General features: G+C 43.3%; 2 protein-coding genes across 2 annotated transcripts; one reads left to right on the top strand and one right to left on the bottom strand.

Moving 5' to 3' along the window:
* Positions 1 to 1,798: 1,798 nt before the first annotated feature.
* On the bottom strand, positions 1,799 to 3,140 carry N7520_003626 (polysaccharide lyase family 1 protein; the record flags this gene model as incomplete). Its single annotated transcript, XM_057137561.1, has 5 exons — positions 1,799 to 2,353; positions 2,409 to 2,505; positions 2,564 to 2,689; positions 2,743 to 2,864; positions 2,955 to 3,140. 5 exons carry the CDS (start codon positions 3,138 to 3,140, stop codon positions 1,799 to 1,801), a joined length of 1,086 nt encoding a protein of 361 aa, XP_056998026.1.
* Positions 3,141 to 9,866: 6,726 nt separating this feature from the next.
* Positions 9,867 to 10,469, top strand: N7520_003627 (uncharacterized protein; the record flags this gene model as incomplete). The annotated part of the gene is made up of 1 exon (XM_057137562.1): positions 9,867 to 10,469. The coding sequence occupies one exon, from the start codon at positions 9,867 to 9,869 to the stop codon at positions 10,467 to 10,469; it is 603 nt and encodes a 200-aa protein (XP_056998027.1).
* Between the last annotated feature and the right edge of the window lie 5,289 nt (positions 10,470 to 15,758).

Raw genomic sequence — 15,758 nt, forward strand, 5'->3', positions numbered from 1 at the left:
TAGACGAGATAATGATGTCGCCGGATACCTTCATCGTAGCGGTTTGGGGTCGATGCTTTCCAGTTTATCTATCCTTTCCAGTTATATCGTCTTCAGTATTTCAGTAAGCTGGAACTGGGAGTATGATGTGATGTTGGCTCTACACTTCTAGGCGGGCTGTAGCGCACTCCAGTTAAGATGTTCCTAGAGGAAGGTGTGTAGCGTTATGACGATTTACATTATTATCAGCCAAGACGGGTTAGTTAGTCAATATTACTAGCTTATAGTAATTATATTCAGCAACCACCGGTTGCCGAAGCGCTAAGGCAAATGACCTTACTACCAAGTGAACCTCACAGAGATGAGTAAGCCTGGTAGGGTCAATATTCTCAGGCGTTAGGGGTATTCTATCTTCAGATAATATCTTAAGACTGGCACCGCTCTATGAAGGCTTAGCTCAAGCTCAGTGAGCAAATCAGGGCGCTCAGATTAGGCTTAGTGAGTAGATCAGACTGCTCAGGTAAGTATCAGGTGATGCTGAGCCAATCAGGCGCTCAGGGGCATGCTTGATTTTTCTCAGTGAGCAAAAAGCGGCAAGGGGTGAGCAAGTTTCCAGATGATTGATTCACGCAGGCTACTTACACCTATAGTATTATTGGTCATGTAAAGATTATTTACTTTTCCCCACACCCTGATTGGTTTCAATAGAGGCTAGGCACTCCACTTAGTCCACACGTTAGCCGAACTCCAATCGATCAAATCCCGGCATGGTGCTTCCTATCGTCGAGCTCTAACATATTTGAATTTATCTCCTATACGTAGATTGCCGCTATAGCTATGCTCAGACTATATAGCTATATTTATTATTACCACTATTAAACAATATAGGGGAGGGTAACCCTATAGATAGTCTTAGCGCTTGAAGATTATGGTTTCTTCTAGGCGAATCAAAAATAGGGCTATGACGGTCAAAAATTAGAATGGAATTGAAAAATAAAAACATACAACAGTCAGGATTCGCATGTGGTCACCCACCATACTACTAACTAACCGGCGTGTGGCTTAAGTACGGCTGAGCGGACGGGAAGCCCTGTTCTCCACACCCTATGGTCGTATGTACTTTAATTCACTCTAATTTAAATCATATAGTGTAAATATAGAATATCAGTGAAAGGAATTTATCATCACATGGGTGCTGTCGACAGATGAATCCTGCTGTCATCCAGGGGAGGCGTGAAAACATACTAGGAAACGGATAAGATCATTATTCCGAGAGGGACAGAGAAGAGAGAGAGAAAGAGAGAGATCTGGCTCCTCTTTCCCACATCTAATCTATAGTTCCTCAAACATGGCAAATTTCCGGATTATTATCATCAAATTCTTAATACTTGGGTGGCGTTTTTTTTTGACCCGAAAGCTTGTCCGGCTCTCGGCCTTCCTTGAAGGGTACTAGAGAGTACCGGTCCTGATTGTATTATCTGCAAGGAAAATCTATTGACTTTCCTTACTGTTTGTACAAAAGTAGATAAAGGGAGTCTGAGAGTAACTCCTAAAGATACTGCTTCGCTGTCAGTTCATGAGCAGTATTGTGCGCATCGATTCTGGAAACCAACAATTTCTAGATATACTGAAACCTGGAATATAATGAAGAACGAAGAATGACTGTATTGATGATGTTGTTGACAACCTTGAAGGGTATACAAGGAAACTTTTTCACTCTTTAAGGATAGAAGAAAGCTAATACTTATATGATACACACATTCACAAAATCTTCTCTGGAAATCGTGAGGAATGGCCCCAAAAGGATACCCAGGATGATTTAGAGATTCCCCTGGCCAGCACTGGAAGCAGGGTCAGTGCTGGCAGCCGAAGCGGTTGGCAGGGTATCGCCCGACAGGTTCTCGAGGACAATGGTGGAAGAGCCGGAGAGATCACCTTCATTAACGTTGGCTACGCAGGAACGACCAATGTAAGACTCGCAGGTGCTAGAGGAGCTACCGGAGGAGAAGAGTTCACCCTCGAAGGAATCAGTCTCAAGAACGGTGTCAACATTGCTGAAATAGTTACCCTCAGCAAGCACGTAGCCCCCAGAACCGATCTCAAAAGCATGACCGGAGTTGTTGTCCCAGTAATTGTTGACAGCGTGGAGGTAGGTATTGCCTTGGATCTTGGGGGCGCGACCACTGGTCTTGTACAGATAGTTACCCTTGAAGGTAACCTTGTCACTAGAACCATCGAGATAGACATTCCAGTAGTGGTGGCCATCGCAAGTGGCAGAGTAGTCGCTTTCGCCATCAATGTAGTTGTTGGTGAGGGAGACACGGTTGTCAGCGTCAGTGCCCAGGACATAGTGTTGACGGCCAATGCGAGCAGTCTGGATTATTCGTTAGTCACAATAAAATCATTCAGTGTATTTTAGAGTCGCATACAGTGACGTGATCAATCCAAACCAGATCGGCATTATCAAGAGTGATGGCATCACCACCCCAGACGTACTTGGGATTGATATCGGTAATAGCAATGTTCCTGCAGTGCTTTGGTTAGCCTGTACAAAACAGTAAATTGGTGTATCCGTTCAACGCACTGTACGATGATGTTGCTGGCACCGCTGACCATGCGAATACCACGGCCCTTGATGACACCACTGGTACCCTCGCCAATCAAAGACTTATTGGAGTTCACGGTGATACCAAGTAAGCCAGCGGAGTTGCTATGATCCGTATTAGCATTGAAGTTGTCAACTCCGAGTATTAGAACTCCTACTAGGTCACAGAAGTGGTGGGCGCATCCGGTTCGTAGTTGGTACACCAGTCATCCTGGTTGATAGCAACCTGGCAGGCAGAGCCAGTGCCCCAGGGAGCGCATCCAGTAGCAGTAGTGGTGCCCTCGGTGTCAGTAAAGTCAAATTTAGATTATAATAATCAGCAGGTAGACAGAAAGGTAATAACAGAAGGTCTTTACGTCGTGCTCAGGACAATAACGCGGGCCTCATCATCACCAAGGTAAGAGACAAGTTCATCAGTCGTAGTAGGGTAGACCGCAGTCGCATCTCCGCCACCAGTGGCAGAAGAAGCAAAACCCTCGGGGGTCCCCTGGACCCCGACAGCGGTAACCCTGGATGCTAGAGCGGCAATAGCCGTCAGAACAGCAGCGTACTTCATCCTGGAAAACGGTGTGGTTGAGAAAAAGGATAAGAAAATATTGAATGAATGAATAACAAAATATTACGCGGGAATGAAAGAGAGAAGCTGTAGAGAAGAGAAGCAGGATGAAAGGAAGATTCAGCTCTTTTATATACGTTTGTTTCTAAGCAATGTCCATGTTGTTTCTAGTCACTCCGAGTTTCGTATGGGGTAAGAAAACCGACAGCAGTTAGGCTATCTTGGCGTTCTCCATAGCAATTGAAGGATATTAATTGCATCCCTCTATATTTAGGATAGTCATCAGCGTGAACGAAACAAAGTAACAAGAATGAAAAATGAAATTAAAATCCAGGGAATGAGATTTCCGGATCTTAGCAAGAAGATGATGATGCCACTGCCGATCATTCGGTGTAATGGATCTTTTGGGAAGGCGATCTTCGTCTCTAGAGAGCTAAAGTCCACCTCCGAAACGAACCCACTCTCCTTGGCAAATCAAGACTACGCGTCAAAAGAGAGGAGCTTCAAATATCTGACTGATTTCTGTTTCAAGTAAAAATAAGAAGCAATTATTTCTTGGCTTTACCAAGGAATGCATACGCTTTTGAATCGCCTTTCCGATTTTGCGATATCAGCCCACTTGCGTATTTCAATGTTCACATGAGCGCCGCACCCCAAAACACCATGGTAAAGGCTAATTTTGATAATCCTACATATCAACAAACACTTCCTTAATTATATTATACTATCTTTCAATAAAGTTCGATAAGGATTTATCATAACATATACCAATTTCAAATGAACCAAAGTCTTGTATTATCTCGATACCGAAGGTTATGTTGTTCACCCCAGGAGATATATATTTTATGATCCTCAGATGATCAAAAAATTCAAATCTCACTAAAATGACTGAATATCAAATAAAAAGGACTAATGTTCAAGGAAAAGCTCCTGCAGACCACTATTGTTAAGATACTAAGTTATTATTCGTCATATCTACTATATATTCCAGGGTGCGGCGCTCGCCTGTGTGCGGCGCTCGCCTGTTCGGCGCTCACATGTGGAATACGGTTCTTCAACTCAAAGAACTTTTCTGTTTTTATTGCCTTCTTGAATTCCAAATTCGATCACGTGTCATAACAGCAGCCCGGGTGGTCTAGTGGTATGATTCGCGCTTAGGGCAGCACTCTAAGCACTCCTGCGCGAGGTCCCGTGTTCGATCCACGGCTCGGGCCTGTTAATTTCCAAGGCGGTTTGGCCGAGTGGTCTAAGGCGATTGACTAGAAATCAATTCTCTTCGGAGGCGGCGGTTCAAATCCGCCAGCCGTCGTTTTTTTATGTTATTTTCGATGGAATGGAGGTATCTATTCAGTTGATGCAGTCTCGGAGCACTGGAATAAGTTCATTCCAGTTTTGTTTCATTTTTGTTTTTCAGAAAATAGAATGCAGAGGTTCATCGTGGCGCAGGGTTTCATGCCGGAACATATGTATCACTTGAAAATATCGATACACCTCGGTGTCGAGCCACATGCATGCAGGCATTTGCGAGTCCACACATGAGTAGGAAGAGGAGCAAGTGCATAATCAAACTCTGAAAGCCACCGGAACAATGCCGAAACAGAAGAGAACAAGCTATAAAGGATACTATATATGCTGCTACAAAACCATATAAGAGACCTATACGTGGATAACTCTTCCTTTTCTCTAGTTTTATGATAAATGGCCAATAAACCTATTAGACGAAACTCCTCTTATAAATACTATATGGCCTTCAAATAGGCTCTTATAGCGCTCCTGATCGCTATTTCGTCTTAGCTAGAGTCCCCTACTATATTCCACGTTGGAGAACCTAGTTCTGAGATTGAACATTTTATTCTCCTTATAATGCTCCGCCGTGTAAACAAAAATTCCAATCCGATTCCTCATCTATAGAATCTCAAACGGATAATCTTTCTTCCTGACGACTGTTTAGTAGGTAATGATGGTATTTACTATAAAATCGCTGAAGATTATTATCATCGACTGAATCTGGTCCGACGGCTCCTAGCGCTGAAGTCCGTATCTTTCACTCTAGCCTCGTGGAATAATGAGGCCGGCTTACCTCCTCCGCCAAAATCAGCAAATTACAGCGAGGTCAGCTTTACCTACTTAGATTTAGCAGAGATGGAATATGAAATGTGCCATATCATTGATTCCCATATACATTATTGGTAGGCGGGCACAGCCAGAGAGGGGCAAGGTAAATGTGACTCTCACGTCCCTTGTAAGATGTCTCTGGAGACACCGTCATCATTTAGAGGAATTTGATCTTAATGTTGAAGATGATGTCTCTTGGGGTAAGATTTATGGCAATGAGGGCCTAAAATCTACAAAGGGAATTAGAAGGGACGAAGATACAGAGTATGAAGAAATATGGAAAGGAGAGATCCGGGCCTTCAAAGTTGAGACAGGTATCTCAAAAGATCGTGCAGCAGCTGCAGCAGAGGGATATATACCATCTTTTATAGCTTTTATAGCTAATAAAAGGCGACCTTCTTGCTCTATCAATTTTGTTTTTTTCTCAGAGCGTTGGGGTGGCATTTTTGTTGTGGTTAAAAAGTATGTATTATTATTGAAGTGGATTTTCGATGGGGTCGCTCGCGCGGCCGTGTCGCTCGGGCGACCGTGGATCACGTTAACGTGATTCACGGTCTCCCGGGCGACACTGCCGGTCGGGCGGCCCCATCAAAATCCCTCTTCATAATAAAACATGTTTATTAACCACAACAAAAATGCCTCCCCAACGCTCCGATCGAAAAAAAAAGTTGATAGAGCAGGAGGGCCGTCTTTTATTAGCTATAAAAGCTATAAAAGATGGTAAATTTCCCTCTGCTGCAGCTGCTGCACGATCATTTGATTTACCTGTCTCAACTTTGAAGTATCGGCTTAATGGGCGTGAATCTTTGGCTGAGAAGAGACCAACTGGCCATATTTTTACTGAAATTGAAGAGCAATCAATGGAAGACTGGCTACTTGATATGGATGCTAGAGGTGCTGCTCTCACGATACCTATGTTACGTGATATGGCCAATCTCCTACGAAGTGCCCAGAAAAATAACCCCTCGACTATTGGCGTCAATTGGCCTACTCAATTTATCAAACGACGCCCAAATCTCTCTATTCGACTTTCACGCAAATATGATTATCAGAGAGCTCTTTCAGAAGATCCTAGAATCATTAAACCATGGTTTGATTTGGTTCAAAAGACTATTGAAAAGTGGGGTATTGTCTCGGACGATATCTTTAACTTTGATAAGAGTGGTTTTGCTATGGGTATCGGCGCAATATAAAAAATTATCACTTCTACAGAATACCACGGGAAAAGAGCTCTTTTAAAAGCCGGAAATCGCGAGTGGGTAACCATAATCGAGTGTATTCGAGCTTCTGGAAGTATCATGCCTCCACTCTTTATTTTCAAGGGAAAAAAGTTTCCAGAGCATCTACGCCCTTATCTTCTTTTAAATCAAGAAGGAGCACGTCTTACTATAAGTGAAAATGGCTGGACTACTAATATAATTGGTTTATGGTGGTTAAAACATCTTTTTATCCCAAATATTAGGCTAAGAGTGGGAAAATATTGCCTACTAGTCCTCGATGGTCATAGGAGTCATTTAACCCCCGAATTTAACCAACTTTATAAAGAAAACCAAATTATCGCAATCTATATGCCTCCTCATGCTTCCCACCTTTTACAACCTTTAGATATAGGCTATTTTTCGGTTTTAAAGAGGCTTTATGGAGGAGCGGTTTTAACCTTAATGCGGAATAGAGTGAACTCTATTAATAAGGAAGATTTTCTTGAACTTATCGCTAATGCGAGAATTGGTGCTTTTAAGACTTCTACTATACAAAATAGCTTTTCAGCTACTAGATTAGCACCATTTAATACTAATAAAGTCTTAGAAAAGCTAAATGTGCGCCTGGATTCCCTTCCTCCTCTCGATATTATCTCACAGCGACCACTCTCTTCCGGCAGTAATAGTGATTCAAATACTCTCTGGACTCTCTCAAAATTCACAAAATCACAATCTCGGATCAAAAAAGGTCTAGAATCTTCTTCTTCAATCCTCTCTTCACCAACAAAAAGAGAGCTTCAGAAGACCTATGATATGACTATCAAAGTAGTCCACCACCATATTTTTCTCCAGAATCGCTATACCCAATTAGAGGCTACCAATAAGAAACAGACAAAAAAACGAGAGACAATACATAAGTTTACTGCCCAAAAAGGTATCTTTAGGGGTCTAGAGAATAGTAAAGATGATGTGGTTTATAAGGATGAAGATAATGGTAAAGATATATATTTGCCAGAGGTATCTACAAGAGCGGTTGTTGAGCCTACTTTACCTTCTATGCCTTCGGTTCGGCGGCATGTGACATGTTCTGGCTGTGGGATAAAAGGTCATACATATCCTAGATGCCCTTCACGTGTTTAGTAGCAAGATTTTGAGTTACTTGATGGTTTAGTGGTAGTTCAGAATTAATGATTTTTCGAAGTTTGGTGGGGTCGCTCGCTCAACCGGGTCGCCCGCGCAACCGGACTTCACGTTAGCGACACTTCACAGATGGGCTCCGTACTATCTGACATATCATCCAATGATGAAGATACCGGTGATGATAGCAACTATGGACAAAGCGATTTCTGTGAATTACCACAAGAGCCATTTATGCTCACAGACTTCGACAGTCTCTATCTACCCGTTACTCCGCATTTGCCTATGGATCTATATCATGCGAACTCATCTGGTGTTAACCAGGGGACATAATCTGTAATAAGGACTTCCTCTTTGGCGGTGTCCCCTTTGGCAATGTCCCCTTTGGTGGTGTCCTCTTCGGTGGTGGTTATCAGGAATTCATTCTACCTCGGGCAGAATTCTTCAGTGGGAATAAACTTCTACTAAGTTGAGAGACGAGTATATACAAGTCGCTCTGAATCATTCTCATTAGAGGAATGCATCGACTCTATTTTCGTACCGCTTAATTTATTCATAAGTGGAATGGCGAGTAGCATCCTAGGATTAAGTGCTCCAAATGCACTCCACTTGCATATTCGCATTGACCTCGACAACCTTCCTCGCCTACGAGTTGCCATCGCTTTAACATACCTTCAATCTCGGTATTTCTTTTACTGCAAATAATTATCGTGGCAGTATTAGCGAATTCTTTCATGCGGGCATTTTAAGTCACTTTAGGCGTTGGACCTCAGAATTCAAGTCACGAAAGAGATGGAGAAAGTGACTGATATTGTTTGTGAATGTCGATGGATTATATGGCTATTAGAAAGCTGATGTTTGTCCAATCCTCTATACAGGACTTCCTGGTATATTTACAGGAGGATTTCTGGTGGCTAGGAACGAAAGAGTTTCCAGCGGCTGAACGATATGGCGTTGTGACTTTCACAGGGCGCGAAAGTATACATTCAATAGGTCTCACCACGATCGATAGTAGATGCGGTAGCTCCTAAGAACCATCAATGACTTGATAAAGTATATGCTCCAGTTAAGAAACGAGATTCTATAGTTGGATAATAGGTAAGTAAGAAAGGAAGACCCTAAAAATTGCTAGTATTTTGGGAAACATTTAAATCGGAAGGTGGATAAAAGTACTAATCGGGACTAGTGTGCTCCTTCAGGGGCTGCTTTCTGCTCTAGTCTCTCGGACTCTAGCCTTCCTTTTTCCACCGCTCTACCCTTTTAGATTTAGTATGTTTGCTTTTTCTTTTTCTTTGTATTTTTCTTGGTTTGTATAGCAGCCCGTTCTGCGGTCTTTAGTAGTCCTCATAAAAGTGTTCATGATACTAGGGTAAAAAATGACTATTGAAATAGGTGATACGGTGTACTGTAGGGAGACAGGAAGTGTCAAGGACTCTTGCTGGACGCTGAATAGATTGATTGATGGTCAGGGACTTAAGCTCCATATCCAAATGAAAAATAGAGGGGCTCGCATGTAACCGAAAAATCCTTCTGAGATCTGTGAAACTCGGCGAATCACTATTACCCGGGGTTCATCCCTGCACTCTGACAACAATAGTACTCCAGGCATCTTCCTCATCAGCAAAAAGCTCCATCATTGAGCTATTTATCCGTATATTGATGTTGACAATGCAAGTCAGACGAGACGCCAAGCTTACGGCGTGCTCCCCTGCAGCAACTTAATTTCCCTTAATTGGTCAATTTGTCCCGGTTCGGTACACTAACGATATCTATTGCCGTAAACTATAGCCTCAATCGTGAAGGCTGACCTAGAGTAGTATCTTCCCGTAAATTGCTTCTGCTAAGAGTTTATTGTTTTATGATTTTAATTGTTTTATGATTTTAAATCTTGATTTCAAATTATGTCAAATCAGAGGTATTTTCTAGCTATATATACCGCATCCCTCTCTTAGACAGAAAACGAAGTCGAATAACAAAGTCAAAATTCAAATTGTCAATTCAATTCAATTCAATTCAGTTGAAGCTCAATTCTCACTAGATCTACTTGACCTAAACGTGAGCCTTCCCCATAAATCCTATAATTTTAATGAGACGTTGGGCTAACATCGCGTTGAAGTTATCCAATCCGATTTTGGAAAAGGACCCTCACACTTCTTCCAGTGCTCTGTCTGAAACTGTGAAAGCCACGATCCCGTACCTCCTGTACAATTCCCAGCTTTACAACTATCATACAGTCCAAACTGTAGTAGATATTTGTCGACGACCACAGAACAAAATGAAGTTCAATTATTTGATCACATACTTGGTGTTACACCTCAGTTTTGTGGCTGGCAACCCAGTGGATCTGAGCGGCATGGCAGTTGTTGAGGCGAGAGGGTTGGTGCCTAGGACGTTGAGTATCACTGGTACGACCAGCGGTTATTGTTGGGCAGTAAGCTCTGGAACACTGGTAAACCCAGGATATGCGGCCGGTCTACTTGACCTCTACAATCAGATGTTTAATTTTTTTAACGTGGTCGGCAATGTCGGGGCAGACGAGTTCATTTTCACAAGCTCCATCAACCTTGGAGTTATTTGGAAGGCGAAAGTTATCGTGATAGCTACTACGGAATCCTTCTGGATAGCTGACGCAGTAAATGATCTATATGGCAGTCTCAATTTAGGGGACCAATTATCGCTGAGGGGAGGTACTGCTGCGGTTGCGTCGGTAGCAAGTGCCCATGTCGGGACATTGATAGAGATGGTATCGATGATCAACGGCCGTTCCACTTATAATACGTTGAAACGTGATGTGGATGAAAAAGATTTGTCAAAACGTGCTAGCTGTGGAGCCGGAACAGAGGACTACAGTTCCTGTTGTACAATCGAGATCGATTGAAAAAACTGGAGCTGTACTGCAGGGCTGCAAATGCCTTTGTTTAAACGAGGCCTGAGAATTAATTTCTTCAACAGGGATCGAGTGAATATCGAGGAGAATAGAAGTGTGCGGAATAGGCAGCCGAAAGAGAGTAGATTATGTGATATTGTGCCAAGCCTTAGTTATAACGTGGATCACCAGTACCCACCAAGATTCAAATGAACGCATCAATTTCAATTCCACTTTTAGATACAAAAACATAATAAAATAAACTAAATAACACGAGTAGGAGAGTTATTATAGGTATGCCCTATGGTATTGCAACCAGAGCAGGTTCTCTGGCGCTTTACAACAGGCATTTGAGGCAACTCAATTTCAGTAGATGCGGGTTCAACAGGCTCAACTGCAGATATAAGTATCTCTTCATTACCACTCTGCTCAACCACAACAGTCTGTATCTCCTCCAAACTCCGTAAACTGCCATCAAAACCACCTGTTTTTTACTAGCATTCATTTTTTGAACCTGTTCTTTATTTGCCGCCTCGAAATGAGTGCAACGATCATGCAGAAAAATATGATGGTGGACTGTCCGGGAAGTGCGATCGTAAAAGGTCTGCATATATCGAATATTTGACACTCCAATCTGTAGAATAGGATGGGCCTCATGTCTACAGTGCATTCGAAAATCACTCCACTGAGGGGGCTGTGTGCAGATGCCAGGATGCCGACCGTTTCAGCTGAGAATCGTGGCCCAATTATGTTGTACTCTCGCTCAGCTTGGAAGGTCAGTGCGGCCATCGCGCGACAGCGGGTGAGCATCACCCGCTCTCACCCTGTTTCTCACCCTGTATATTGCGCACTCACCCTTCTCACCCCCGGTCGCGCGACGCTAAAGCGGCTCTTACCCATTTCTCACCCTGGTAGTACCCACCGAACTACTGGCCGCATTTAACCCCTAGTAGATCAGCATGGCTAATACTTTATAAAGCCCTACTAAACTAGAGCGGCGACTGCTTTACGCTAGGTGAGTGTGGGTGATAGAGGTGAGAACAGGGAGAGATTTCTCACCCCAGGGGTGATCGACCCCGCCGCACACCGACACTGGCCATACCTTGGGACATCTGGGAGAAACATATAAACAGCTCAGGGCCCCTTATTCGGTCTGCTATGATTTTCATATCGCTTGAAATATGCCACCAAAGAAAAGTTTCCAGGACAAGCTCGAAGAGTGCATTGCACGTGCTAAGTCACGTGGATTCACCCGCATACCCTTAATAGCAGGGGTACATCAGCGCGTCTAATTTCAATAGGCGGCATGCCACTTCTAGTAGGTGATGGTAAAGAGCGGTGAACAGTGGACTTCAAACTTATGGAATGCCACTGTATTTATGTATGGTCAGACAAAGAAACCGGTAAAACAGAAATCTTTGCCTGAGGCTACCAACCTCCTTACTTTGTAGTCACGTTTTACGCCATTTCTAGTAATGATCTACTATTTCTGCCTGGTTTTTAGGGGTTTTGATAAATTGGCCGCTACTCGCCTCCGTACCCTTGACCTTCACGTTTTGTTGCCCTGAAAATCACGTTGAGATGAAATGGTACCATGGAGTTAATTTGTAGTTTAGTGAAAGGTTAGAGCCTAGAGGGTCTGATTGGATGATGCTGACGTAACAAGGCCACTCAGGGTCAACGGTAGTAATAACAGCCAAATGGCAATATCGCACATACCTAGCCACCCGCCGACATATGATTAGTCTCAGTCAGAGTATCGTATGCGACTCTTTTGCCAATCTTGCCTTCGTCCAAGATCGAGATCATATTGTATGGCCTATAGTAGATGGAACCGAATCTACCCACAGGCCTTTCCGAGGAATAAAGACTGCTCAAGGCCAAGATGTTTTGCCAAGAGACACAGGTTGCCGACAATCGCTGAACTCGAATGAATGTTGCTGAGTAGACTTTGATAGGCCCAGGGATATGTCCAGGTGGAAAAAAAGTGGTTTATCCATGGACAGGCCCGCCAAGAAAAGCCCATTAGGCCCATGAAAATGGATCTTATTCTTAGGCATAATTTGTGAAAAATATGTTTTATTTTTAGTATTCTAGCTATTAAGTATAGCTACTGTAAATATATATCTGATTTTACTACCTAAGAAGTGTTTTCATGCATAAAAATCCATAGACCTGAAATAGGGCCATTTTCCTAAACGATATAATTTTCATCTATGCTCTATACGCCAGCGCCATCTGTTGGTGCATACGGGAGGTCGAACAAATTCTTCAAGTCAATTCCAAGCAGTCTCAGCCCATATATGATAGCTCGTATCATAAATCAGAGGAAGAAATAACTCACCGGCTTCGTGAAGCGTGGCTGGAGTCCACAATGGTGTAGTACTGGGACCAGGTACCAGTCGTTCTTGAGGCAACCTTGGAAGCGAGTCGGCTATTTGGCCATATTTCTCTGTCTCGGCACTAGAAAAGATGAAAATATGCGCGGCTTCCACCGCTCCTTCGGATTGCACGATGCGAACCTGCTCATGGGTGCTCGGGTCAGGAGTTTTGTGTTTATTTTCTTTTATTCTCAGTCACTTAATGTCTAGTCGCCCTCCAACCAGGTTATCAACATATTCAAGCTAGTCAGTGAGCTGATAGTGAGCGACCATAGACCAAAAGTGAGCATCGACTAGGTTTAGCTTGTAGAAGATTTTGGGCGCAGCGGAATTGCCCGTTCCAGCAGCTTTCGATGATCCAACCAAGCCGGATACCCTGAGACCAATCTCGATTTGGGAATATATGCTTGACAACCGAAAGCTGCAAAACTTGATTTCTCCCAAGGATGACAACTGAATGATCAAATTGAGATGATACTGCATACTTGATCACCATCGAGCTTTCTCCATTGGTCAGCCCCAAATTCTACGCAGACAAGATGGGAGGAATGGTTACACAACGACTCGTCCTTGGTAGGTCTTACATGTTATTAATGAGAAATCATATAATACCGATACCTAAGAGCTCAAAGGCCCCATGGTCAGATTTTTACTTTACTCTTAATTAAAAGTATCCAATTTTCAACAGCTTGGCGTGAAATGGAACTTATTCAGCAGTCCCTTGGCCGCGAATCGCCCGCAAATCTTCATCTAGCTCTGGAGACTAAGCTAAAGGGATACCCAAAGCAGAAGCAGCTGGAAACAGTCACTGAAATTTTGAAATCAAGTATAAATGCAGACGAGAAACTATCGGAACTCGTTTATGTTGCTTGGGAGTACGTGTGCAAACATAATCTCTGGTCATACGGATTCGAATCTTTGGAGCAATATCGGCAATTGATTAGCTACCAGCATCTTATACGGCCGATTATTCAGCGATTCAAAAAGTCCGACCGTATCAAAATGGCCAGCATTGCCGCAATTGAAAAGAATTGGCATATGTCGTTGAACGAAGCGATTCCTCAAAGCTTGGCCCCGCAACATTGGAGTAAAAACCTGCTGCATTTGTTAGCGACTCTTAGCAAGCACAGGAGCAGAGAAGATGCTATACTCCTAATAGAGAAAAGCATAACAAAGAGACCACCACGGTCACGTCACATCTCTGCCTTTATCCCCATCGACGTTGAGCGTGTTCTCCAGGAGTTATCTCCGTTAATTCAAGAACCGATAACTCCCCAGAGTACGTATTTCTGCATATCTCTCGAAAATGCTCCTGAACCTTACGATTTACAGCTTCCGGCGGTGAAACTCAATTGGCGACCGTAGACTGGGAGCACATTGTGACCCCGCATCCAACGTTCATTACCCCGCATCCAACGTCTGTTAGCTCACCGTACTTCTCAAATGATCAATTCCATATCGCGCATTTGCTGCATTGCATGTGCTCTCCTATATGCCTACCCTTGGTTCTTTTGTTGGAGAGCAATTCCTCCCAAATGACAGATCTCTTCGCCCTTGAACTTATCAGGTGGACACGCAATGTGTCTTGGTCAAATTTGTGTTTTATCCATCTCCAGGTACTGGCAAGTTTCAAGATTGGAGATTCCGCGCTTTGTCTAGATCGGAGTGATATCATTGCCACCCTGGATGCATTGTGCCCAGCCGACATTTACCGACGACATTTAGAAAGGCGAGAATGAGAGTTGAGTGTAAGCGAAGGTTACATGTCTACCAAGCTAAGATATGAAGAAAAAGGCGATATATTAGGTGACCTTTTGTTTTCCATGGATAATGGCGGGCTGCGTGCCAAAAGCCGTGTCGCAGCTGCATACAACCTGATCATGGAAAGCCGGAACCTGGAAGAAGTTGCCGTTAGCCACGGGCCCTTTCTGGGTCGCTAAGTGGTCAAGACTTTGCGACATGTTTTTTGATCCCGTTGCCGATCATGCTATTTCCAGATTCCAGGAGCGGGCTGGACCCACACTCCGTTTTTCCGAATCACTGGACAAGCTGAATAACAGGAACCGTCGGTCAATAACCGAATTCATTGTTAGCCATTGACACTCAACCTTGGAAGTGCTTCTATAGTTTAAACTAATGTTTACCTGAAAGACCGGATGAATAGCGGTTCTCAACATGTATAGGTAAAATCAACTCAATTCTACCATAGTAATCATCAGATGAATACCAGATATTTGAGGTTATTCAAATATTTTCTTTATCAAGAAAACTGGACGCCTAATGCGGCATTTCAATTATCATAACCCATGGGGTCTACAGGAAACCTACATGTGATGTAGTGAGGTGTCTAGGACTATGCATATGAGGTGTCTGAGTGAGTCAGAATCCTCATGCGAGTGTACTGCTGATCATATGGCAGGAGAACCTGGTGTGAAAGCGTCCCTGGCTGTTTTCTTCTTTATGATTGATTTTTCTCTCTTTTCTTTTTCTTTATTTCGGTCACCTCTCTTGTGTAGTTGTTTCTTCAAGAATTAGATTTCTAACGTCATATTATTACTAAGTTTAGTCTCTAAGCACGTACTCTAATATATAGCTTGACTTAATGCATCTTCGGGACTCCCATGCAACCTGCTTCTATGGACGTGACCCCGCAAAAGCCGTCAAGTCAACTAGGAACGGTACGGTTACAGACTAAGAACATACGAATCTTCATATAGGTCTGAATACCATAGCGATAATGACGAAAGTTGTCCCAACAAAGCGCCTCTAATTGATTTTATTGCCTACATCTCAGCCACTTAGGAGTAGATTTGGCAGGCCCGTGGATATGTCCAGGCGGACGAAAAGTGATTTGTCCATTAAAAGGCCCGCCAAGAAAAGCTCGTGAGGCCTTTAAAAGTGGAGCCCATTCTATGTGCAA

This window comes from Penicillium odoratum, assembly GCF_028828045.1.
Source record: "Penicillium odoratum strain IBT 22623 chromosome Unknown utg000003l_segment0_segment0, whole genome shotgun sequence".
Classification (NCBI taxonomy): Eukaryota; Fungi; Ascomycota; class Eurotiomycetes; order Eurotiales; family Aspergillaceae; genus Penicillium; species Penicillium odoratum.